At 40.3% G+C, this 27,188-nt stretch overlaps 2 protein-coding genes across 5 annotated transcripts in view; one reads left to right on the top strand and one right to left on the bottom strand.

Annotated features, from left to right (window-relative positions):
- LOC144030192 (polyprenol dehydrogenase-like) overlaps window positions 1–5,702 on the bottom strand; it is a 22,693-nt gene extending 16,991 nt beyond the window's left edge. Inside the window, exons 1-3 of the mRNA XM_077536267.1 lie at window positions 5,535–5,702; window positions 4,348–4,455; window positions 773–841 (exon numbers count right to left, since the gene is read on the bottom strand). Coding sequence (XP_077392393.1) covers window positions 773–841; window positions 4,348–4,455; window positions 5,535–5,640 — 283 coding nt within the window. The 5' untranslated portion in view covers window positions 5,641–5,702. The remainder of the gene's footprint in view (window positions 1–772; window positions 842–4,347; window positions 4,456–5,534) is intronic.
- Window positions 5,336–27,188, top strand: znf148 (zinc finger protein 148). Of its 4 annotated transcripts, XM_077536264.1 has the most exons (8): window positions 5,336–5,588; window positions 9,156–9,308; window positions 20,259–20,602; window positions 21,347–21,472; window positions 21,571–21,694; window positions 21,803–21,886; window positions 21,982–22,100; window positions 23,336–27,188. In XM_077536264.1, the coding sequence occupies exons 3-8, from the start codon at window positions 20,282–20,284 to the stop codon at window positions 24,929–24,931; spliced, it is 2,370 nt and encodes a 789-aa protein (XP_077392390.1). In that variant the 5' UTR covers window positions 5,336–5,588; window positions 9,156–9,308; window positions 20,259–20,281; the 3' UTR covers window positions 24,932–27,188. The 4 variants fall into 4 exon arrangements, with proteins under 4 accessions (XP_077392390.1, XP_077392392.1, XP_077392391.1 ...); XM_077536266.1 differs by lacking the exons at window positions 5,336–5,588; window positions 9,156–9,308 and adding an exon at window positions 16,895–17,820; XM_077536265.1 differs by lacking the exons at window positions 5,336–5,588; window positions 9,156–9,308 and adding an exon at window positions 18,714–18,809.

Below are 27,188 nucleotides of genomic sequence, written 5' to 3'. Positions count from 1 at the left end.
ACAAACATACACACATTTTCATTCAGTGCACAAGCATCTGGCAGCAGTCACCCCCTTGTCCCTAATGCCTCAGTGCCTGCCAATTACAAAAGAAGTGATCAATCCCGCCGCAGCCTCGTTCAAGGAAATCGACTTCAATGACACTAGCTACATGGCTGCTGTCGCCGAGCTCGACAGCCACTGGCACGCAAGTAGGACCGCAGCCAACCGGTCTTCAGCTGCTCGTACGCCAGTAACAGCTAAGGCGGGTTGCTCCCCAGCTGGGTTGAGGGGGGGGGGGTCTACTTGCACTTTTGTGTAATACCTGCAGATGGCTCCACCAAGTAAAATCACCGTAGAATAATTTTATTTCTATTTTATTGCATTTTTTCAATAATTTATCGCTTTGAGAAAAACCTGTATGGATGGACATTAGCAAAATAACATTTTATTTACAGTAGAACATTTATGGAATACAGATTGCTAAAAAAAACTTTTGTCGAGTGTCAAGAGCTCGGACAGTGGTGTCCAAGCTTTGACCTTGGGGTCGCCATCCATTTGTAAGCGTGAGTGTAAATGCTTTTGAATTCAGGTTAAAAAATGTGCTTTGTTCCTATAACTTTGATTAAGGTCTTTTAAACATTTTTAGATCATGTTTTTTTTTTTTTTTTTCTAAAATGTATTTACTCAAAACGTTTATAAAGTTTGCCGTCTTATGTTTTTACATTGTCACATCTATGGGAAAAGTCTTAGGTGTTAAAGATTCCATTTGCAGACATGCACACACATTTACCTTCAGCCTCGTTGTACTCTTCCTGGATCCTTCTGATGGCTGCCAGACCCTCTTGTTCATCCCTACAACCTGAGAAAAGAAAAAGAACACAAGTTTTTGTATTTTTATGACCACAATGCAACACGTACATTTTGCTGTTTTCGCATGCAACACATCACAATGTCAATATGAACGTAAACCATTTTATCTAGGACTTGCTTTTCCAACACATTAGAAATTCAATTTTGCTTTTTAACACCCACAGATACCCTGGTCAAAGACACACTCCGTGACTGTCATTTAAAGAGACACTCTGCATATGAATGAAGCATGCATTTTTATAAGACAGACAGCAATATCATCGAGGCATAGGAAGCCTTTTCAAAAGAACCATCACTTGATATGATTTGTCCTTTGGTTTGTTTGTGACAGTACCCCACAGGTCATTTTCAGGCCATTCATACTCATTTATTTATACATTGTGTTCTAGTCAAAAACATCAGCTTGCATATTTTCACTGCACACTCATTTTATTTAGGGAATGAGGAAAAACTGATACCAACAATTTAAATAATTTTCATTTAGACTTAGAGAACAGACACAAGCACTCACAGACTCACTGATCTTGGATTATCACGCAGGCATTTTCAAGGGCACGGCATCATTTATTCTGATGCACTGTTGCATGGGAAGGACTGAAGAATGGCACTCCTCACTGTGGTGGCATTCAGCAAACTAACTATTTATTATTATTATTATTAGTTGATTTATTTAGTTTCATTATTCATTCTTTACCTATTATTATTATTTTTATTATTATTTATTATCCAAAATGTCTAATTGCCGCTAAGCATTTGGTGATTAGCTTTGAGGAAAACCAGTTCAGATACTACCTGCAGAGCTCTGAAAGATATGGGCAGAGATTTATTTTATAAATGTAAAGTGCATTACAAATAAAATCTATTATTATTATTATTATTATTATTATTATTATTATTATTATTATGAGACCTACTACCTCATTAACTTGTTTCCATATTGGGTAACAATGGGTTACAGATTTCTGTGAGCAATAACAGTAGAAGGTTTTTAAAAGAACTCTTTTTTTGGTTGAACGTGTCAAAACAATGTCAGACTTCTTTCGGATAGTTCCAGCGCTTTGACTAAAAAATCCTATAAATTTTCACATAATTATTGATCAAATTTTCAAAATATGAGTTCTAATCCCAGATCTAAAAACTGCAAGCGGAAAATTACACCCGAACTAACTCGCCGGGACTAAGCGTCGTGAAGATTATATTTGTCATAAAAGGAGGATTTACAGTACGGTTGTAGAATTAGACTGCACGGGCTTTGCCTAATAAATCCAAGAGTGAGAGGATGTTGCACATCCTGAGGTTGGTGCTTGCATGTACTTACTTTCCGGGCACGAAGAAGGTCATTTCTCATTGCTTGCAAGAAGTGTTTCATTAGCAAAAATAGATGCACATTTCCAAAGTAAATGCGCACGTTACTTGTTAAATGGGAAAACGGATCATTCACACCGCAGCTTGAATGTTCACAAATGCAATCAAGTCAGACGATTGATTTTTTTTTTTTTCCCGCGTGACTGTGATATGCAAAACCACACACACTGAATTGCACCTGTATTCTGAACTCATTTTCATCTTGGTGATGCAGCTAATCGCCGTGGGATTGTTTTGTGACTAAAACAGTTACAGATGTTAAAGTCCCTCAGGTATTGATTTTTATGTTTGTAATCATACGCTGTGCTCAAGTCTCATCGGTGTTTCCTGAAGTCTTCAAGGGTGCTCTGACACTGGCTTTGCAGTAAACGCGGGGTGAATGACTAAATCTAAACGTTATTTTGTTTTCAACCTTGTGATTAGAATAGAGAATGTTGAATTAACCTTGTAGGCAAGAAAGATGAAGCTCAACATTTTTTTTTTTGGTATCTTTTGTCTTGAAAATTGGCGTTGTAAATGTCCCACATGATTCATCTCAATATTCTGTACATGGTGCTGGGATGTCCACTTAATGCAGTCAAAAAGTAAACAAAGAATACCAATTCTCAAGTGATTTTGACTCCAGCTCATTATAGAATTTCTATATTGTTCTAAATGTATGCAGAAAAGACAGCATATGGGTCAAGGTGCCTTTTTTTCATGTTCTTTGAGGGTGAATGACAGCCTGTTGAAAGCAACCTGGGACTCACCGTCACTGGCAAACTATTAATTATGGATGAAACACTCCACTGACAGAGTTTAGCACTTCCTAATGCTAACAGTGGGGAATAGTGTCGAGGATCTGTCGTCAAATAAATTTGTGTTGCAGTTTGAGGATGACTTCACAAAATATATAGACAATACTACAGCCAGTCTTTTTGCAAGGGCATCTGCTTCATTATCAGCGTGCATTATTCAGTGTTGATTTTATTCACCTCATATCTTGATACAGAACACAAAAAATGTAACGTAACTGGAAAATAATCTAAGAAAAGAAAAAGGCACTTTAGACAAATTAAATCAGTTAAAAGTGGACTTATTAAAAAAAAAAAAAATCTTATAGTGTGATTCAAACACAATAATTAACTGAAACATGGATTCCATCACTTTGTAGAAACTAGCAATGAACAGAGCTAATTAGCTGGCAAAAGAAGGGCATACTATAACAAAGCCTATTGCAACTAGTTACATAGCAGCCTTTCAGTGATGGCGCTATTCTCTGTGGAGAATTACTCTGCTCGACACCACAACAAAATAGATGGGTAAGAGCTTTCTGCAATTGGAAGTCTCCAAACGGACAGAAAAGGAAGGGATGGATATTTGTGAACAAAGCCGGCACGGCAATATCCCGGCATCACTGCGGTAGTCTTTAAATAAAGATATATTTGTGGGAAAATACACTTTCTATAATAGCCAACTCTCAAAGAACATAAACCTGTTAGTGCCTCTCCTACTCCCAAGATCCTGACCAACTCGTCCATTTTCTACTCCCTGAAGACTATTTTCCTCTATTATTGCTTTGTCTATCGTGTTTTCAGAATCTAAAACGGAACACAACAGGCAGTTTAGTTAAACAGAGTTGAATGGCATGCCCTCCACAGATTGGACCCAGAAAAAAATGTTTCCAAAAACTCCCTAAGGTGCAAGAGCACAAGGAAAGATTATTGTGACTCATGTTTCTAAATAATGAAAGAAGGAAAGGGTATATGAGTCAGGAAAATGAGTGGACAAGGACACTGCCACCATCTACTTGTCACTTATACATACTATTTTATTATACAACTCTTTTTTTTTTTTTTTTTTTTTTCCCCCTTGGCACTTTGACTTATTACTGTGTTGGACTTATAATTGAATCATAACCACAGTTATGCTTCACTATTTATAAAACACTGATCATTGTTGAAAAGCACTTATTATTTAAGGATTTGCATCACAACAATCTGATTACAGCCACTTTGTCATTGGTAAATTACGCTGTTAAAGTTCAGCAAAAAGCTGGACACCAAAATCTAAAAGCGCGCCATCAAATGTGTGTTTATCCGGTTATCTGCTCTACTCATGATGTTTACAATGTGGAATATGATACTGTACCTATGATAACATGTGCCCCCAGTTTGGCCATGTGGCGGGCGACCTCATAGCCGATTCCCCTGCCTCCTCCCGTCACTATGGCAACCTTGCCATCTTGTCTGGGCATCACTGGCAGAGGTAGAAGAGGACACAGAGTTATCAGATAGAATGTCATGAGATAAGGAAGACATTTATATCATTTTTAGGTCTATTCAAAGCCATGTGAAGTGACTCGTTAAGAATTTGTGGTTGGTAAAATATTCATCCATGCATTTTTTAAAGCGCTTGTCTTCATTAGGGTCGTGGGTAAGCTGGAGCCTGTCCCAGCTGACTTCGGAAGGATTCGTACAGTACCCTGGACTGGTCAAAAATCAATGGCAATGCACTTTCACATTACATGCAAACGCCACACAGGAGAATTTTATTGTCACTCTAACATTTCCACAGGACATGGCACAAAATACAATCCATGAGGTTCCAGTTTAGCTCATGAACTCCCAAACTGGTGAAAATAAGATAAAATAAATGTGATAAAGAGGCAACTGTTATGTAAGTTCTGAAATCATTGAAAAATGATAATTGGGATTTTAATCTCATTTAAAATAAGCAGGATTTTTGCCCTACCAGCTTGCAGAAACAAATTAAAAAAAATAATAATAATGAATGAATGAATGAATGAATGAATGAATGAAAAAATAAAAAAATAAATAAAAAAATAAATAAATAAATAAACAAACAAAACAAAAAAAAGTAACCAATTCATTTTTGGACTGGTGAACTTTTCAATTATGAACTATGAACTGCACTAGTTCGCGTAGAAAATGAACGTTCCCATACAAAGTCTGCTTCATCCGTGTCGTATGAACGGAACGCAACCGTAAAGCGAGGAGCTCCGACCGTGAACTATGCTCTGTTGTGATTGGCTGATAAATAATCGACTCAACCAATGGACGTCTTGTGCCCCATTTCAAACCAACCTGCATTATGAAAACAGCCCATTTAAATTTCACCTTGAGTGGCAACAAACACAGACACGGCCACAGATCATACATTGAGAGCAAGAACAAATGTCACGCATTTTCCCTAAATTCGGCCTGAATACTATGCAGTAAAAAACAAATTAGACCATGTAACACGGTCCTTGATTCTGCTCCTGGACGCGGAAGCACGAGCTGTCAAAGACGAAAGAGCAACAAGACTGAACCAACCTGGCAACTTGAAACGTTTGCTGAACAACTGAACCACAAGAATCTTCATACCGAGTAGGTAAAGCTTGATAGCTGACACCAAACGAAACAATATAGGGGAGAACATACTTTGTTGGGTTTGTTTTGGTCTGGCCGGGTACAAGAGCTAGCTAGCTTGAAGAGGGAGGGAGGAGAGAAAAGCAGCTTCAAGCACGTGTGCAGGACACGTCCCAATATGAAGTTATTAACTCCGCGCGTCCATCCAGCGTCCTTGCTATCCATAACTAGCCTACTTGACAGGTTATTTGAAACTTCAACATTGAACTAACTTAAGCATGGCTATCCATCCATTTTCTTTGCAAACTGATCTCATAAGGTCACGGGTGAGCACAGCACAATCCTTTCCCAGCCAGCTCACTGCGGGTGAAAGGTGGGATACACCCTGGACTGGTCGCCAGTCAGGCAAATACTACACCATCAGTGACTATTTTGGATTTCATTATAATTAGATAATCAATTATTTGATAATTAAAAAAAATGTTACATGTAGTGTATCTTGAACTCTGTTTGCAAATGTTTGTTGTTTTTTGTTATAATTTACTATTTTATTAATTACAATAAATCCATCAAGATTTTTTTTCAATGCGATAATGAATACAAAAAAAAAACATGTTAATTCACATTTTTTGGGGAAAAAATACACCAAAATGAAGGCAAAAAAAAAAATCCAGTGGGCCGGATGAAAGAACACGGTGGCCGCATGTGGCTCGTAGACCATATTAATACAAATCCTTTTAAATATATGTGTCTCACTTGTTGTTTTCATCTCGTCATAAAAATGCCCTTTATCTTGTCATGTAAGAATATATTGGTTGCATAAAATGTGGAACTGGCTGACTTTATGTTCTCATTTGCCTTGCAGGCTCAGAGCTTTAAAATCGTAGATGTCACGTTGAGTCATTTTAAATGTACAATGACTATTCTGAGCGATCACTATGCATGATCACATAACGTACTTTGCGGGATTTAGTGTGCAGGATCTCTGCAAATGCTAAGTTATTCAAGTTCAAATTGAGGCCACTTCTGGTTTAAAGGAATAAAGGGAGTCCATTGATACGCAGGTGGAATCAGCGTATGATGGAAGACACTCATCATTGTGGCATGGCTGCACATAGTGTCGAATCAGCCTTCCCTTTACGTCCATCATATTGCTTCTGTCTTGTCAGTGACAGTCTTATTGCCTGCTGCCCAAGTGATCGCACGTGATGGAAGCAACAGAGCGACCCGTTTGAGCTGTCATTTCCCGAGATTGGCTGCAAGCGTGTCTCTGCAGCAGGAATGCGGTCATATGTGCCTTCTCGGAGATGAATGCAAGGTTCTCTTTTGGGCCTGTCACTTGTCTAGGCTCTTAATGTCTTGACTAGGGTCATGCAAGGGTTATGTTTACTGTCATGACTAGGGTCATGTAAGGGTTATGCTTACTGTCATGACTAGGGTCATGCAAGGGTTATGTTTACTGTCATGACTAGGGTCATGCAAGGGTTATGCTTACTGTCATGACTAGGGTCATGCAAGGGTTATGTTTACTGTCATGACTAGGGTCATGCAAGGGTTATGCTTACTGTCATGACTAGGGTCATGCAAGGGTTATGTTTACTGTCATGACTAGGGTCAGGCAAGGGTTATGCTTACTGTCATGACTATGGTCATGCAAGGGTTATGTTTACTGTCATGACCATGAGGTCAAGTGCCTGTTTTGAACTGAGATAAACAGCATGTAGTTTCAACTGGTAAGGCGCTATGTGATGCCAGGAGCTATGTGATGTCAAGAATCTTTAATCTCTTTATCTGGTCAACAGCCAATCAGATAATTCCATGTCAGTCCTGTTTCCCACGTCTAGCCACAGCCAATCAGATCGATTCTCTGTCTATATAAGCCTAATTGAGAATTGTGTGTTTTTGTTGGATTATTACCTCTGTTCCTCTGTGCACCTCCGCAGCCCAAGTTAACTTAGCGTCTCGTGATTATCGATACATTCTCGTTGTTTCTCATCTAGTCAAGTTTGTTCTACGCCTCTCGATGTTAGGCGAATAAAGAGTTAAAATCTTATTTGTGCGTTTTTGGGATCCATCTCCGGAACATAACACTTAATAGTACAATTGCAATGTTTTATAGAGTAAATTCATGGCATATAAGATGATGTAACACAGTGGTAAACATGACCCAGTCCCAGCTTTTTTGGAACGTGTTGCAGCCATACAATTCTAGTTCATGATTATTTGCTATCAGTTTGAACATTAAATATCTTGTCTTTTGAACATGATTTGCAAATCATTGTATTCTGTTTTTATTTATGTTTAACACAACGATTTGCTTTGTTAATATTGGGAATAATAGCAAGGGTTCACTGTATATTCCAAAAATGTCGACTCAACAGTTTAACCTTGGCGGCGGTCCGCCTTCATTTTCAAATCCTGCCATAACAATGTTCCCCAAGTTATCCACACACAATTAAAGCACACCACGCTGACACAATGCTTAAAAATCTCCGAGGACTTGAAATTGTTAGTGTGGAATCATGAATGTTAAATTTGGACGTTGACACTGTCGGACACACTGGAGGGCAGAGCGCTTGGCGCAAAAGGAGACAGAATAAGAGCATCATTACAGTCATCAGGAAGTATTTTAAGCAAATGAATGCAGCGCGGCATTAGCACAAATGTGAACAGACAACCTACTGCCGGGCTGGAATGTGATTGGCGTGCCGAACAGGAGCCACCTGAATTATCACGCCACTCAAAGTAGGCCAGCCAAAATTCCTCTTACCATTTCTCTAAGGCACAAATATGGGGTTATTCAGCATCCTTTCTTTTTTTTTCACATTATAAAGATAATTGATTTGTCCCAACCGCTATCAATTAGCTATGTCAACTATGTCGATGACACGGTTCTAATAATCATTCGACTTGAGCACCACCGCGGCGCTTGGACAAAATGCTCCTTTTTGCCTCCACACGTGTTGCTGTTAATGTGAGCTGAGTGGTTGTGTGTGTGTCTTTGTTCTCTCACAGCCTGAGAGGTTGAGGGTCAGCGAGGCGAGCCAGCCTGCTATTGTTTAAAGGAAATTGCATCTCACGCATGACTGTGGGATGATTATTTGGGATGATGGGACGTCAGGGAGACAGCTCTCCATACTCTCTCTCTCTCTCTCTCTCTCTCTCTCTCTCTCTCTCTATCTCACCCCCCCCCCCCCCCCCCCCCCACACACACACACACACACAAACTCGTAGGCATACGGGAAATAGGACATGACAGGAGGGTGTGTGATGTAAACAATATGTGAACCACATCAAAATAGCTCCAACAGTCACCTAGTTTTTATGACAACCACTGGCTTGTCTCATTTTGTAAATCGAGGCTAGCATTAGCGCCACTGGATATGATAATGAGTGTTTGTGTTTGTTAAAAAGTAGCTAGAAGATGATTCTCAACCAAAATGGCCTTGTGTTTTTTATGCTCATGGGTGGATTCGTTCATTAAGAATTTTGTTATGTTGACTTGATAGTTATTAATTAATGGCTTGCAATACTTGGCTGTAACCAGCAGAGGTGCTGTTTTCCCTTTGTGGTTGTTCTTCACAGGGACAAAGTCAGACTCTCCTGGGATGGAATCACAGCTCGGACACTAACGAGACAGCACATGAGCACGCAGAGACCTCTACAGGGATTGCGACAATTTACAGTCTGAAGAAGCACAAAGAGAGCAGAGCGTGACTGCGTCTTCTGTTGCAACAGGTGCTATGAATGTTTTTTTTTTGCTGGTGGGGATGAATTCCCTGCATCTTGTGTTTGTCGGGTGGAAAGTCATACCTAGCAGTGGTACTGGAGGAAAGAAAGTACTGGCTGTAAGCCCATGCTTTTGAGAGCCTGTCGTGAACTAGTTGTGAACTCGAATCAGTTACTTATTGTGGTTTTCCAGAATTTTTTTTTTAGCTCAACAAATGAAAAAAAATCTCACAAATTTACGAGAAAAAAACTTGTATATTTGAAACATTACAAAGTGGCAAATTTGCAAGAAAAAAAAAAACTCACATTTTTTACGAGAAAAAACTCAGATTCTGACATTATAAAGTGGTAAAAGTGGCATCGTTTATTGTGTTTGAGGATAGGTTTTATCATTCTAATTTACGGTATACCTAATGTTGTGACCAACAGTTCATACATATCTACTAGCAAGTATTCAGGAGAGGACATGAATTCAGATGAGTTTGAATGCGAAGTCATTAATGTAAATAATGTGCATGTTTCTGTTTGGAAGAAAGTCACATTGCATGTAGTAGCATCTTGAAACAAGCTGGCCTGTAGCTATTTTACATGTGTCAGTAGATGCATACATGAATGAATATGGTGTGCGTCTGCGTGCGTGCGTGCGTGCGCTTGTGTGAATTCATCAAATAAATCCCAGCACAGTTTTCCTCACTTTGTCTTCAGGGAGTGGAAGACTTTTCATTAGTAGATGTAAAATAAGGAGCAGTGGGAGGGATAGTTGCTGGCACCAATTAAGTCTGTCATTAACTTAGACACACATTCTGTCTTTCCGCGCACACGCTTGGGCACTACTGTTTCTTTTAAAAACCTGTTGTTAGTGCGAAACAAATGAGAGAAGTTTAGTCTTTTTCCCATCTCTGACTTCAGGGTTGCATGAACACACAAAGCCTTCAAGGTGCTGTGTGCACGCTCTGCTTCCTTGGCATCCGGCCCTTTCACCGCCCCCCCTCTGTTTAACCTGGTCATCCAGTCACACAAACACAACAGAACAGTATTTTGGGCTTTGGGTGTGTGACTCAAAAGGGGAAATAAAGCAAGAGAATGTGATTCCACTTCAGATGATTCGCGGCATAGGATGTGCATTGACAAAGAGGTAATGAATTGAATGATTTTTACGTATAATTAGTATTTCAATATTACTTTTAAGGTGCCACTATCTTTAGTTAAATATTTCTTTATCCACTTTAACTTTAAAAGTCGTTGTGGGTGTGTGCCAGGTTTGTATCGGACAGATTAAAACTGCCCAGGGGTGTGCGATTTTGGGGGACAATTCGGAGTGCCCAATTAACCTGCCATGCATGTCTTTGGAATGTGGGAGGAGACCCACGCAGGCACGGGGAGAACATGCAAACTCCACCCAGGAAGGCTGGAGCCTGGACTCGAACCCGAGTCCTCAGTACTGGGAGGCGGACGTGCTAACCAGTCATTCACCGTGCCGCCCCTTCACAAAGGTCGCGGGGGGTGCTGGAGCCTATCCCAGCTGGCTATGGGTAGTAGGCAGGGTACACCCTGAACTGGTTGCCAGCCAATCACAGGGCACAATTTTGATATATCGCACAAGATCACTAACATGTTTAGCTTTTTTTTTTTTTTTTTTTTTTTCCAACAGTAAAACCCTTTTCACACTTACCAAGTCCCATTGATTCATAATGTTTTGTTCTCTGCTGCTTGTGTCCTCATCCTTGGTCTTGAAATTAGCAATTTTATTTATTTTTATTTTATTTTTAAATTCTTTTTTTGTATTTCTTGACAGCCAAATCTCAGTTGTACTATGTGGTAGGCTGCTAAGTCAGCACTTCCAAATTTTCCGTCATTTTGCGATGCCACGCGACTCCTTCACACTGAGTGCAGTGTGAAAAGGGAGGGCTTAATACATTTGCGCTTGCCAATAACACTATTGCTAGCAGTTGGTGTGCAATGTGTGACACGTGGCATGAGAAAAAGCACAACTGAGCCTTCGGTGGCTATGCCAGGATGGTTGGTGAACCAGGGTTATTTTTCTTTTAAAATTTAGGGTTGGATGTTAACCAAGTTTCCACTCTAATGTAACACACACAAAAACGATCACACACATCTGCGTCGACATTCATATCAGAGTTAAAATGTCAAACTAGTGTGTCCTATCAGGCTAAATGTGAGTCTTCTCAAATCCCTGTGTGATTAATAAGTGTTCCCCAATTCGGGGTAGGAAAGCCTCAGAAATAATATTTAAATTAATTAAAAAAAAACTAAATAAGACAGGAAATACATTTGCATGGAAGATGATTACGATGTCTCATTATAAGACGGCTTAAAGTGTTCCCACAGGAAGTCAATGTCGATGATATAATGAGAGTATGCGTCATTGTCCGTTTAAAAGAAGCGATAGATTTGTGTGCGTAATGTTTCAAAACAAGTTCACACACACTCTGCCTGTAGATTAGAGTGCTGGGTGCATGTTTGCCAGTATGGATTGAACTGGCTACCTGGCCGGAGGGGGCGTCGGATGTGATTTATATGTGAAGTGGTGTTTCCCTCTCAGTGAGCTCTAAAATGCTAATAATGTAGCGGTTTAGCCTGGAGGGATTCTATCATGCTGAGTGTATCACATGTTAGTCCATTGGGAAGCGTGCGCTTGGGAATGTACACTGGAAAGTGAAACGTGAAGGAAGGAGGAAAGAAGCTCTCATGTGTCTTCTGTGTGTGTTGAAGCTCGGACACAGAAGACATGTGTCACCTCAGCTCCAGTGGCATCCAGCTAAACTGACATAAAGCTCCCGAAGTGGCCCTATCAGAGATGGACTTTACGTAACGGCTGAGTCACTGGCAATCTATTTTTATGACTTTGAGGTGTGCGTGCTTTAGGACAACTATCTTCCTGAGAGCCAATTTGAGTTGAGGGTGATGACATATTTGTGACGTCGGGACATCTGAGGGGGCCTCGCCGGCTGTTAAAGACAGAGTGATCAGTTTGTTTTTAACGCCACTAAGCATGAAAGTAGAAAGGCAAGAGCATTTTTTTTTATTTATTTTTTTTACTGTTTGATCAAATCACTAAACTGAATATATGACTGGATAGCCGATAGGCCAATACTCTTGAAGTTGCGAGGCCGCCATATTGCTCCTCCTAAGAAATGTTTCTCTGCATACGATTCTACACATTTACAGTATCGAAATTGGAGAACATTTGAGACTTAGTAGAAACAGCATGATTTGTGATGTTTTAAATTTGTTAAACATAAACAAAAGGACTTCAGACATTTTACAGCTTGCCTAAAATACATGTACAAATTATGTGCTTAATGAAGTTTACAGGAGGAAACTTGTATTTTGTATTTTATTATTATTATTATTATTATTATTATTAAAGAATTAAAACTGTATTTCAACAAAAGATGCCTCTGCCAAATCTAATATTGGGGTATAAGGAACTCAGCAATAAAAGAAAAAGGGCATCTTGAAAGCAGCACATACGTCCACTATTTTTTTATTTTTTTAACTTGTTAAAAAATGGTGACCACCCCGCCACATTGCAAGTTTTTCGTACAAAAAAAATAACAAATCTGCATTAGCGAGTTGTGCACGAACGCACGTTCGACTATTCCAAAACCTAGTGTTGGTTCTACTCAAGGTTTATTTTTATTTTTTTTCCAACTGCGAATTTGGTGTCTATTTTAGTACTACAAGAGAATTACACTGCTGACAGCTATTGATTCAGTATGACAACTACACATTGTATTATTAGGTTAATGCTGTTATTCAGTATACCATTCCTGACCAAGCAATCATTGTGGATTAACTACGATCAACTCTTTATGTCTCAAGTGAACCTACGCAACAAAATGAAAGATTTGTCATTTGTTTTGAACTAACTAACTAACTAACTACAAATATTACACTGATGAAAAATAAAATAAAACAAAACAACTGGAAAAAAATGATAAATCTATTTATGTTTTTGTTTGTTTGTTTGTTTACTTCCTGGTTCATAGAATATGATTCTGGGGTCAGTGTTCCATTGATGACTGACTGATTGACCATAGTCACTTTAATGGTGGGAAAAAAAAAACAAAAAAAACTTCTGTGTCTGCAGTCTGCACCATTATCCAGATCCACACAGAAAAAATAATGGATTCTTCCTTGGGCCATGTCTCTACAATGTAATGTGAGAATTAGTTTTCATCCTTTGTGAGTAATCCTGTATCAGTATTTGAGTCAGTATCGCCAGAAGGTGCATTTGAGACTTCCCCATTCCCATTGAGCTTCATATTCCTTGCATTAAGTCTATGATACACTGTTAAATGCATCGTGGTCAAGCTTCCCCACTTTGTTTAGATTTTATATAACGCATTTACGCAGTAAATGTACATGCACACAACAAAATATCTGAGCTTGTTGCAAAATATGTGAGTTTGGTGGCAGGGTTAACAATAACAGGGTGAACATTTGCGACTAGCGTTAGCTTTTGATGAGCACATGGTGGACCTTCAACTTAGCAACATGATTCAGTGGGCAAAATGGCTGATCAAAATGACTAATTAAAAACATAAAAATAAATCATATCGTTTAACCACTTGTTGCACACAGTACAGTAGTTGAGAGGTGTTTGGAACCTGGCAGAATCTTGTTCAACCCATAAAAAATAAAAAATAAAAAAATAAAAAATAAATAAATAATAATAACTAGACTAAGTCCAATTTCTGGAGAAACTGTGTGGGAATGCTGAAAGCTGAATGCCAATAGCTGAATGCTTCTGAAGTAAATTGAAAGATAAATTATGTGAAAATTACAGTTTTAAATGAAGTTGAAAGATAAATGAATAAAAAGAACAGCAGTATCACAGAGCTGGTAATGATGATCAGTTGTATGTATGGAAGTGGGCGTGGAAAGTGGGACTTAGAAAAAGTTCAATGTCAGTCCCATTGAAAATGAATGGGGAAAAGTTGATATTTAACGTCAAATTGTGCGAGTATTTTTAAGTAACGTGGAATCAGACGATATATGTACCCTGGAATGCGTGAATTTTTGAACGTTGTAAATCGGGAAGTCTTATGTGGGAGTTGTTTTTCGGCAAAAAAAGTGAGGAGAGTAAAAATCCGAATAACATGTGTGCGCTTTCCCACAATAATCGTATAAGATGCAGAAAATATAACGGACACCAAAAGTGGCCCAAGACTTTTGCAAGTATCTAAATGTCTTTGTGTCACACTTGTGACAAATGACATTTGTTGATAAGAAACAATCATGTCTACCCCTGTGAAGGCCATCTTAATATTGAACTGGCAGGACTAAATCAGTGGCCTTTATTTAAAAGACACGCATTTTTGCTGGCCAGAATAGCAACTTCCTGGATCTTTAATAATTCACCTTCAATCTTACATATTTCATGCCCTTCAATCCCGATTGAACTCGGCTCTATCAAGGTGTATGAATGTTGAAATTTTCTGACGGTTTTATCGGAATCAAAAAAATAGTTGGATATTGATAACCTCTAAAAATAAGGAAATCACATATGCACTTTCAGACACACACAACAAAAACACACAACAGTGCATTGTTATTTTAACACAATACACACACTTTCAGGCCTGTCTCCCAGCTTTCCTGCTACTTTTTTTTTTTTTTCATCTGTCATTCTGGAGCATGGCAGTGTTAAAGTCCCTCCTATGCTGACACACACACACACATGCACACACACACACACACACACTGTGTAGTTTATTTTCAACCCTAATGTTCGTTGCTCCGCAGCCTATAACAGCAACAAAGACAAAGCGGGTCAGTGCTCAAAACAGACAGACTGTTGTCACACACCTCCTTGTCCTTGCTGTCTCTTTATGTCATTATACACATGGACTGGCAGAATCTATAATATGAAAGAGAGTTGAAAGATACCACAGGTTAGTTGTGTCTCCACTCGTGACTGACAGCAGTCATTTTGTGGTCTGTTTGAAGAGGGCGAATCCCTCTCCCCTTTCACACTAAACAATTTAAGAAGGCTGCACTCGGGCTTGTCGTGGATTTTAAAATATCCCACTGGGGCGCCAAGGTTTCAAATATTCAACTCTCACTTTATTTGTGAGCTGCTCTGCTGTTTATTGCCTCCAGGCTGTTTAAAGGGGAGGGAATAGTGATGAGTCGACGCACAGACAGGTGTCAAAACTGCAGGCAGCTTCTATCACTTTGCCATCTTTTCATCCGCGTGTATGTCATATCTCGTGCAGGAGGCACAAAGCGACGACATGTGAAAATGAACTCGCAATTTGTAACCGCATGTGAAGCCTCCTGTTCGTGAAGCGGCATGTCCTTGACGTGTCCTTCGCGCCCTCCACTTTGGAATATATGCAAATGTGCAGACTATTCCGATTTGAGGGCTCTCTGGAGCGAGATGTGAGAATGACAATCATCTCCCCCCCCCCCCCCCCCCCTCCATATTTAATAGCTTTATGGGTCATGTGACAGCATGCGTGCTGGCACTGGGGTCCGATGTGGTTGTAACATGGAAACGTCCTCCATTAAACGTGGTGGACATTTGGATGTGAGAGAGAACATAATTGTGCAGCAGGTTGACTAGATGGAAACAAGCCTTCCTGATGTTAAAAGGACTTCATTGAATATTCATGATATGGAGTTGGAGATATATTGTAAGAAATAATCCAAACCAAAGAGAGATAATCCAATTAAATAGGACTAAATTGCCAATGTGGAAACCTCATCTGCAGACCAAGATGAACTGAGCATGAACTAATGCTGCAGCCAAAAAGGGGGAGGCGAGTAGGGGGGGCTGGTGGGCTGTACATTATTGTCAAAGCGAGGTAAACATCGCTGGTTCCTGACCTTAAGAGACTCGCGTGCTTCCTATACCGCAATGTCACTGGCGGTCATTGCACGACCTAAGCCCGCCTTGACGTGCATCTTGATGACACCTCTTCCACTATATTGACGAGAATCTGCACCCTGGCTAATTATTGATTAGGTGTTGCGCTTAAGTTGGGGGGGGGGGGTCATTTAGTATAGGATGGGGGGGGGGGGGTATGCACAGTGCGCACACACATTGACACGTAACTTAAAAACAAGAATTGAGAAAAAACAACAACACTTACAGCGTGACCCCGGGCTCCTCCATTTGCGAAATCCCCTCCTCCTTATTCTTCTCTTTTTGGAGGGGGGGGGGGGGGGGGGGGGGGGGCTTGAAATAAAGGAATCCTCAGATGCCGTGGTCGCAGTCCACGTCCCTGCAAATGTACCAGAGGATCACGTAGAGGATGAGGAGTATGGCGAAGATGAAGAGCGCGACTAGGATGGCCTTGGTCACCGGAGAGATGAGCGACTGCATGTCAGGAGCAGAAGCCGGGGCAGGAGCTGCGTGGCTCTCCGCGTCCCTTCCGTCCTCAGTCTGCTGTCTCTCCCACTCCTCCTCCTCCTCCTCCTCCTCTCCGGTGGCAACTGTTGAGGAGGACGGAGCCCCGGGCTACACGCGCGCGCACGCACGACGCAGGAGATCCACTCAGCGAGTCAAGCGTGGTTGGGGCTTCCCCTCACTAAAGGCGGCACAAGGAGGAGGAGGGGGAGGGGAGGGGGGTGTTGCTGGTGAGTGATGAGTGGGTGGGCTGTCTGTCCCCGCTTCCACTCGTCGGTGGGCAGACACGAGACGAGACGCGGAGCGCGGTGACAGGTCACAATCACAGCCCGGGAAGAGAGGCTGCCTGCGAGCACCAGATGGGGGGGCTTAGATCCGAGCGATAAGTTAGTTCTCCACACAAGGAGATGGAGAAGTGCTCGTGTGCGCGCCAAGCTTGCTGCAAGAGGCTGCAAACAGGTTGATTAGGATTCCAAGTGGCGCGTGTGTGCGCCAGAAGCACGTAAGCCGCAACATTAGGTACACCTGCATTGATTCAGAGATGTCAAAACAAAACAAAAACATGCATTCACTTAATAATGTTCACTTTTGCAGTGACAAGACGTGTCATGTTGTGGTTGTAGAAATTGTGTTGAACTGCATTGCACCAAACTGTTTTCCTAAAACATTTTGGTTACCTGTCAGAAGGGTCAAAATATTAGTGAAAAACGTACGGTGCAATGCAGGATTGTCATATCATTTATATTTTAATTTAATTAGCTAATTAGAATATTTGCATTGAAAAACTGAATTTGTATGAGGCTACAGTAGCCTACATACGTTGAATTTGTATTGATTAATTTGAACCATTACATTTGAAAAACTGATCCTGAATTGTACAATTTGAATGTATTAGTTTGGAACTCCAGTCCCATAAACTTGAAATTTTGAAATGTAATTCATTTTCTCTGAAGCTAGATTTGATCGTCATTAAAACTATATACAGTATATTTTCACTTTCAGTTCATTCAGATTCAAGTGATCTGTGACAGACATCCGGGTACTTTAAGGAACAGCAATCGATTTCAGGCAGGTCTCCTCCTCGTCCAATCAGCGCCTTCGTTTTGAGCATGTGACACAGCAATCTGTAAAAATATTACTGTACGTATCTCCTAAGCGGCTTTAACCTTTATAACACCTTTCTTTACCTTTCAGTTATACTGTATGCAACAGGTTGCAAATATAAAACCAGAAAAATTAAGTTATTCTCAAAGTGTGGTCTAAGGACCACTGGTGGTGTTCAGGCTCTCTCTAGTGGTACACATAAGAATCACTGAATTAAAAAAACAAACGAAAAAAAAACATGCAATACAATTAAACATAGTGGAATGAAAATTATAGCTATTCACACAGCATGTAAAGTTTTTTTTTTTTTTTACATCCACAGTATATTTGTTTACATTAAGTTCAATTGTATTTAACTTTTAAACACTGCAATATATTTGCATTGAATCTTGTTTTAAGTTGTTCAACATTTAAGTAACTATTGTATTTATGTGCAATACGTTTTAATTGAATCATTATTTACAGTACGTGCACATTAAGTGCAGATTTACTATTCATACTAGTGGCTTCCAAAAATAATTTTGGAATTAAAAGGTCTGCATCATTTCGATTAATGCTTTGGTCAGCTACAATTTGTTGTTGTTGTTAGTTATTATGATGGTAGACAGTTGTATAAATAAGTTTTTTGTTGTTGTTTTTTTTAAGTTGGTGCTTGGTGTAAAAAGTTTGAGAACCACTCATCATCTTCCAACACAAGTCAAATGGATATACTGTATTCATGTCTCATTAGCATGGATAATAAATGTCACAAAGTCTTTGCTATTGCATATAAACAGAGTATACCAATACCATATACAGTATCTTACTGCCCAAGCGAATCAGTGAGAAAGTAGAAGTGTTCAGCAGTAATTAGGATCGGATCATTTTGCTCAGCACACTAACACATTCTAACCACCCGGTGGCGACAAATCCATATTTTCAGGTGTTCCTGAAACGTGAGCTATTTGATTATTCCGCACACTGAGTACACTGTAGTCTTGCAAGGCAATCATGACAGCTAAGCGGGCTTAAAGCGCGAGTTGCAGGTAAGAAGAGAGTTTGAATATCATTTTCCGTGCCAACTGATATTTGCCTTACCGTGTGAGCTTCAGCGATCTAGCTAGTTATCGAGTTTTACCAATCGAATACTGTATATGGGGCCTATTGAGCGAAGTGCGCTGGGTAACGTAAGGTGCTGCTAGTGCTTCGGTGAAGCGCACCTCTTGACAGATGTTGCCAATATTGCGAGCGGATGTTGTTCATCGTGCGTTACAAATAAGCTAATTTCAGCGGTTGATCGTTGCACGTGAAGAGAAATGACGCCAATGAATTTAAGCACCGTTGACATTAAACCATCTGTAACGTGCTAGCAGCTAGCCAACTCCCCTGAAGCAGGCCTGGCTATTCGCGTCAACATCAGTGAGCGTTTTCCGGGCACACCCTTCAAAATAAATGTGTAGTCGCGATTTACTTTATAGGAACACCATCTTAGATTTTATATTTAAATATTTATGGATTTTTGCTGTTTATGTTAGCGCCACATAAGACTGAATCATTTAAAATAAACCAATTTTGTTCTTATTTTCAATCGTGACATCACTTTAATTTTTAAAGTTCACTCAGTGTTTCCGCAGCGCTGTTATAAATGTTGAAGTACGGTGTTGACAAGCATAGCTAACTAGCCATCTAAGCCAACCTGTTCATCCTAACCCACTTTACATGAACTACACAGAGACTGGAAGCACACATGCAAACAAGTAGCTGGTTGCCATTCTGTCACCCGGGTCAGCCTTTCCTCGCGGCAATATTGTCAAACGCTTAAGAAGAGTCCCAATGAGCTAACTTAGAACTTAGCAAACGCGAACTGTTTAAGATTGATGGCTCGCAAGTTAGCATTGCTTGTGTCTCGTTTTAGAAACGTCAAAACAAGCGGAATGTTGAAATTACTAAGTGTCTGACCAACTTGTGTTGTCAGCGCTTCTTGAAACTTGTAATTACCCACTTGCATGGAATACTCAATGTTTTATTTCAGTCATAAGCCCATGTTTGCATAACTTATGTAATGTGTCGTCGCATGATGAATAGCAAGAAAATAATACTATTTTAGTGATATGAAGTAGTTCTTGTTATGGTATTCTGGTGAGATTACACGCAAATCGTTGACATGTTACACAAGTTTATATTTGAGGGTCTACACGACACGGATGGATGGATGCGTGGTGTAACTCTCTTGTCGGAAAAAGTTTACTATAAAATAACGACAGTTGCCGAGGTCGGAACATCTGCCGCACAGTTTAGAATTTTCGAGTTTGAATCTGGGTTTTGCACATTTGCTTTCACCCAAACTTGGCTGGAATAGGAGACGGCTCACAAAGTGACCCGAATGAGGACAAGTGCTATAGAAAATGGCTGGATGCATTGACATTGTAATCTGAAGTGCAAATATTTGACTTTCATTGCTGCACGCTGTTACCTCATGTCTCTTGTTCCCACAGAGTCCATAGCTACTCTATGTAAGATGAACACTGAGGACAAGTTGGAGGGCATGCTGTTCAAGTGCAGCAGCGGCGGGATAGACGGCGGAGGGAGAGTCGGGCTGGTGATGACGCTCGGAGAGCGATCCCTAGCAGACCACCCCTTGTTGGCAGAGGATGACGACGACGAGGATGAAGATGAGAACTTGACCGTCAGCTCGCTGGTGACTCACGACCTGGTACCTCCCGAGCAGCTGATGATGCAGGAGATGTCCAAGAACAGTGGAGGAGGTGACGAAGAGGGAGGAGCTGAGGTGGGGGTGCACTTCCCCCTGAAGCTCACCCATAAATTGCCCTGCTTGCCTGTGAGTTCATGTCAGTTAATAGTGTCGGGAAATGTATCAATGATGTGCAGAAGTGTGCACAAAAAACATTGTGTGATTCACAGTATCTGAATGAGCCACTGTCGGTCTTATTTAAACCACCCTCATGAATTTAGTTGCTTGCGTAACGCTTGAAAATATTTGAAAGTTGTGCCGGCTACTAGTCTAGTGCGGATTTGTTATGACAGAAGTGTGAAAACTACATTTCATGAGCCACATTTTCACATTATGGTCAGGTATAAACTGCATGTGCACAAGGTTGTAGCACCCTTTCAAAAGAAACTTCTATCTAACAAACCATTTGGTTATTTCTGTTATGCTTGATTATTTGGACTTGAAACACTTTAAATTCGCATGCTGAGACTGCACCAAGTTCTCTGTAAATTTAAAATTTAGAACATTATCTAAATAAACACTTTTGAGGCTTGTGAGCCCACATGTCCTCCAGCTGCAATGCTTTCCTAACAGCCATTCCCAGTATCTAAAAATATTCATATTTATCCTCATGTGACTCCCATCTCCTAAATTACACGACAAAATCCGGGAGAATGCGTGTATACTGCGCATATGTTAACCAAAATATTAGCAATGTTAACCGCAGCTCCTGCAGGGGCTTGAATGAACCCATTTGCCATTGCTTCTCTGAATTGTTCATGAGCACTCGTTCGCTTGTCAGGCAACGTCATGATAGGAATGTCCTTGCTGTCTGTACTGCTTCTGTAACAGCTGAGCATTAAGCAAGAATTAAAACTGACTGAGCAGCCACTCCAGATGAAGAAGGACAAAAAAGGAGTCAAGGACCTGATAGTATGTCCCAAAAAGAAGAAAAGAAAACAGCGTTCACCAGCAAAGGTAGCAATGAGGCAGAAAAGTAACCACTATCTATTAGCCAAGTACGTTTATATGGCAAAGGCCATTGATGTATTGTCTGATTTATTTTGCGGTTACAGATTTTAAGCATTAATGAAGACGGTTCGTTTGGCATACAAAGCCCCAAGTGCCATGTTTGTATTCACTGCAATGCAGCATTCAGAACCAACTACCATCTCCAGAGGCATGTCTTCATTCACACAGGTATCTAAAAAAAATGTGAACATGTACAAAAAAAAAACAAACTGAATTATAGTGTGTCTAAAAGAAATATTTTAAATCAACTCTTTTATTGTTTTCCTCAAATGAAAGGTGAGAAACCATTTCAGTGCAGCCAGTGTGACATGCGCTTCATTCAGAAATACCTTCTCCAGAGGCATGAGAAAATCCACACCGGTGAGTGTTCCTATCCAAAGATCTTTCTTTGGCATTTTTTGACCCAAGCGGGTGATGGCGTATGTTTTGAGTCTATTTTTTTCCCTAATATTCAGGTGAGAAGCCTTTCCGCTGCGATGAGTGCGGTATGAAGTTCATCCAGAAGTATCACATGGAGAGACACAAACGGACACACAGTGGGGAGAAGCCCTACCAGTGCGACTACTGTCACCAGGTTACTTTTGTGGCTCCTTTCATTGTGGTGGTGTAACGTATGATGAGAATTTGGGACAAAAGGGGTTAAGAATCAGATTACTTTGAGAATAATAATATGTTATGTGACCACACTAGTCTAAACATGACATTCTGATTACGATTACATTTGTGGAATATGAGTTATGAAGCAAAATTGGGCTGACTTCCCCTAAGCTTTATTCGTTGTTTCCCAACCTTTAAGTTAAGTGTAAAACATATCATGGGACAGCAGCAAACAAAAATGTCATCAAGAAAACTTATTACATTTTCTTGTCTCAATATACTGTGTGATTTTCAACAGGTGAAAGCATAGATTAATTGCGCCTACATTTAATTGTTTATCCCGTTAACATCCCTGGCATACCTAGTTGAACAAAGATGTTAAAAAAATAAAAATAAATCAGACCAATTGTATGTAATTGGATAATTCCTCGCGGCACCCCACGAATAATGTCCCACGTCACCCGTCCCATGATGATGGGAGTTCAAAAGAAAAATATTGTAAAATTAATCACTCTCCCAGCCATTTTCACTGAAGCAGCCCCCTTCGCTCCGGGCTGTTTTAATGGATTTTGACTGATTTTGCAAGGCCCACAGAATATTGTGTTTTATTGCTATAAAAACATGGAACCTACCAAAATTAAGATTAGAGTCTCTTCCTTCATCAGGAAAAAAATATATATTTCTGTCTGTTTCCGTTTTGCAACAATTAACATAATATAGCTAAGTTTCATCATTATTCCCAAATATGTTGAAAACAGTGGGGAAAACAGCTTGTTGTAACATGGCCCTGGGTGATCTCTTATACTCTGCTGCCACCTGCTGGCTGTTTTTTGTAAAAACTACAATTGCTTCAACTATCCTCTTCAGGTATGAGGATGCAGCAAAGCTTTCTGTATGCTCTAGCATAAAATTACAAAACAAAAACAAAAAACACGGATAAATACATCTTTGGGAGCATGGTAATATTTAAAATATTAAATATTAAAATATTAAACATATTTATATGTTTGGTAGCAAATGAGTTAAGAAAAAAAAAAAGAGAAAAAAGAAAAAAAAGACCAATTGGAGTCAGTGCGTTTTTTTTTGTTTTTGTTTTTTTTAATTGTTACGCAGTATAATAATAATGACCTCCTTTGAATATTGTAAGCCACAATATAAACAATATAATAATTTTTTATTTTATTTCTTTTTTTTTTTTTGGGTCATCCACAGTATTTCTCCAGAACTGACCGTGTTTTAAAACACAGAAGAATGTGCCACGAAAACCGAGAGCGAAAGAGCAACAAGGCTGCCAGTAAAAGTGGAGCACTGCATGAAGCGGATGCCTTAAGCCCCTTTCTCACCAAAGAGTGCGCATTACCCAAGAAGAAGCGACAAAAGTGTGCGGACAAATCTGACAGCTCCTGCTCGTCCGCTACGGGCCAAGCCGAGGATCTCACTACCGCTGTGAAAGAAACTGAAGTGAAAGAGGAAGAGAATAAAAGTGACGGCCTGCCTCTCTTTGCCGTGCCCTCCAAAGTCAAACACGAGTATGTGATTGGGGAATACTCGATGGAGCTTCCAGAAGAAACCACCAGCCAACACCGAGATGAAGACTCGCCACCAGGGCAGGCAGCGACCCCGAAACTAGTCCTGAAGAAAGTGTCCAAGAGGAGATTGAAACAATCGGGCGAACACGCTCCTTGCCTGGCCACCCTGTCGTCGTTTGAGGACAACAACAAAGTCACACATTACACCTTTGAAATCGTGGACAAGCAAAGCCTTTTAGACGAAGTGAGCAACACGGAATCGGCGGAAACTCCGACCAAGCCCGCGGCCAGCAGCACAAACTACGACGACGCCATGCAGTTCCTCAAGAAGAAACGCTACCTTCAAGCGGCCAACAACAGTCGCGATTACGGCCTGAGTGCGGGCGGCGTCTCCTCTCAGCCGACCGTTACGCAAACGGCGGTCTCGGCGGTCGTCGACGAAACGTTCCCGGCCACCATCCTGGAACCTCCCGCCGAGATGAAGGCCATTCACGACAGGAACGTGTTGCCGGACGAGGTCCTTCAGACTCTGTTGGACCACTACTCCAACAAAGCTAACGGCCAGTCAGAGATCTCCTTCAGCGTGGCCGACGCGGAGGTCACCTCGAGCATCTCCATTAACTCCTCGGACGTTTCGGACAGCAGCCCCGCGGAGAGCCTCGGCGCCGCCAGCGCTCAGCCGTCGACGGAGAAGGCCAGCCTCCTGCAGGAATATTCCAAATTTCTCCAGCAAGCGTTGGAGAGGACCAGCCAGAACGACAGCTACCTGACGAGCCAGAGCCTCAGCTTGGTCACGGAAAACCCGACCTTGGCGGGGCAGCCGCTGTTCTCCACCGAGAAACAGTTTCCGTCCCCGAGTCGGTTCAAATCGGAGACCGGCTCCCCGTTGAGATCCCCCATCGAGAAACCTCACTTCGGACTACTGGTCGGGGACTCCCAGCACTCGTTTTCATTTTCGGGCGATGAGACCACGCCCCCTTCAACGGTGTCCCCCTCTGACGAGGACTTCCTGGAACAGGCGTCACCTCCCAAAAAGTCGGACTCCTCCCAAGCGATGATGCAGACGTTTCAGATTAGCACCTTCGATCCAAACTTCAAGTCTCACTTCCAGACCTCCAGATCGGGTTCGTCCTCTTCGCAGTTTACAGGCGCCAATGGACAAGTAAGTCTACGGGGGCACGGCGCAGACTTTTCAGAGTTCCCTTTAGTTCGAGTCACTGAGACCAGGACCCAATTGAACTCCTCCCCAGATGTTTCATCAAGTGAAACCTTTGGTTGAAGAGAAGTGCGGTGCGATTCCGACGTTAATAATTTCTGCAGCACTTTATCCCATTTCACCTGCTTTGCCAAAGCACATCTCATTGCAATTATGTATTTTGGTGAAAAAAACTTTTTTTTTTTTTTTTACATTTTAATGTAGTTGAGCTCTTTCTTACAGAGGTAAATTTTGAAAAAAAAAATTGGCAATTCCCCTTGAAAAATATTTGGATTTGCATTAAGAGATTAGGTGGTCAACATAATATAAGAATGAAAAATTATGCCATATTGGTATACATATTTATGTTTTTGTCACTTTTGCTTGCACACACTTAAAAGCAGTCTTGGTTTTTGCTGTTTGCTACCTCCCCTAGTTGATCATTGATGAAACAGTGAAGATAAAACTTTTTTTTTTTTTTTTAAATAAATCCAGCTGTACAACTGCTCACTAGTTGCCTCCTGAGATGACACCATTGCTATAATACTGTAAATGATTCTTTATGTCAACACTTTGCCTGAAATGCATGCGTCATGGTGTGCGACTGAATGGGAAAACATTTGACATTTGATTGAAGGATTTAGGCGTCCAATCTGGAATCTTGTTGCATTTTTCTATTGACAGGTTGAATTTTCACGTGAAAACATAAAATAGACCATCCATACGTTTCATTTTGTCATTGCCAATTACGTATCAAACTGAATACAGAAGTCCCTTACTACCACACAAATTCGATGTCATGTGGTTGCCCACACTTCGTAGAAGTAATGTGTAGTGAAATGACTTAAAAGGATTGTGCTTGACTTCTGCACAATTTGCACATTTTTCACTACAAAAAGAATGTAGTACTTTATATCATAGTGTCCAAAATCCTGTTGTTCAAATTATGTGTTTGTCAACCATCATGAAATATTTGAAAGTGAAACTATTATTCTGTGTGGGGAAACAACCATTTGATGGAAACCCCTTTTTTGTTGAAGTTATATATTAGGCAAAGTATATAAGTACAGAATCATCATACGGACGTCTAATGAAGACCAGACTTAGCTGAAACCGTACGATTTTAAATCAAATGGTTGAGTGACTTTTCCTCTGAATGGTTGTTGAGGGGTTGCAAAGTGATGCTTAAGGTGCTATTGTGTTAAACACTGACCTTTTTATGCCATCATGTTAAGTTCCATTGACAATCAGGGACAGGCGGCACCAATAATAATCATCAGATAATGTATTTTTCCTTTAACATTCCCTTTTATACGTGTATATCCTGTAAATACATTGTACTTTTTTTTTTTCTTTTTTTTGTTTGTTCTGAGTACCCTTATAGCTGTGTTGCTAGAGAGATGGCTTGTGTAAGACTATTTGTTTTTAGGGGCATACTTTTTTTTTTTTTCCCTCAACATTCATTAGATTTGACAAATCATTTTCCTTATGAGATTTTGTATATAAAGGATGATGTAATCATGATTTCAGAGGAATTCATTTCTGTAAATGTGACAATGACAGGATGAGGTGAATTTAGATTGTTCTTGTAATTTAATGCAGTGGATTGGACAACTTGATAGCTTTTACTGTATGCTCTCCCCACACCCATGGAAGAAATATGTCACTAAAATCTGCTTGAAATTTGGTGGTTGTAAATGGCCTTCGTAAGACACTTTTAAGCACAATGGAGATGAATAATTCTTATACTTGCTAAAAATGATAACAAATACACTTGAATTGTTTATAGACATTTAAATTCAAGCAAATTAAAAATGCAGTTTGAGTTTCATGAACTAAAAGAGCAGCACTATGTGTTCCCCCCCCCCTTTTTTGGCCATAAGTGTCCTTGTATAAGCTAGTGAAAACTACCAGTTCTGTATAAAAAAAAAATCACAAAAATCTGGATTATGTCTTTTTAAAAAAGAAATATATACTATTTTTGAACCATGAAATTTAAGGCACTGATATGTATGGTATATCATATGCACTCACACTCTCTGTAAAAGTGGTTTGTGTCATTTCAATGTGAATCTTTGAGTCTGACATGTTAATGTGGCATCTTATAACTTATAGCTTCACTGTGGGAAGTAGTGAATGAAAAATGATTACTTGCATGGTCACGAAGTTGTTGGATCAAGTGAACTCGTTTGAAGAATGGCGTGAAGCTTTAATAGTAGCGGATTTAATTTCAGTCAAGTAACCCCATACTGTTAGAATTTTGCAATATATGATGATTTGTAAACAATCTGATTAAGTTGTTCTCTTCTTGTGTCATGTCCATATGAATAAAACGTTTCCA

This window comes from Festucalex cinctus, chromosome 11, assembly GCF_051991245.1.
Source record: "Festucalex cinctus isolate MCC-2025b chromosome 11, RoL_Fcin_1.0, whole genome shotgun sequence".
Classification (NCBI taxonomy): domain Eukaryota; kingdom Metazoa; phylum Chordata; class Actinopteri; order Syngnathiformes; family Syngnathidae; genus Festucalex; species Festucalex cinctus.
This window is presented reverse-complemented; position numbering and strand designations above follow the sequence as displayed.

Excerpts from the sequence above, each read along its gene's own strand:
- znf148 (XM_077536262.1), top strand. The coding sequence starts at position 19,511 with ATGCAAACAAGTAGCTGGTTGCCATTCTGTCACCCGG. Across the intron at positions 21,695-21,802 it reads GCATGTCTTCATTCACACAG|GTGAGAAACCATTTCAGTGC; the intron begins GTATCTAAAAAA and ends CTCAAATGAAAG. Across the intron at positions 21,887-21,981 it reads GCATGAGAAAATCCACACCG|GTGAGAAGCCTTTCCGCTGC; the intron begins GTGAGTGTTCCT and ends CCTAATATTCAG.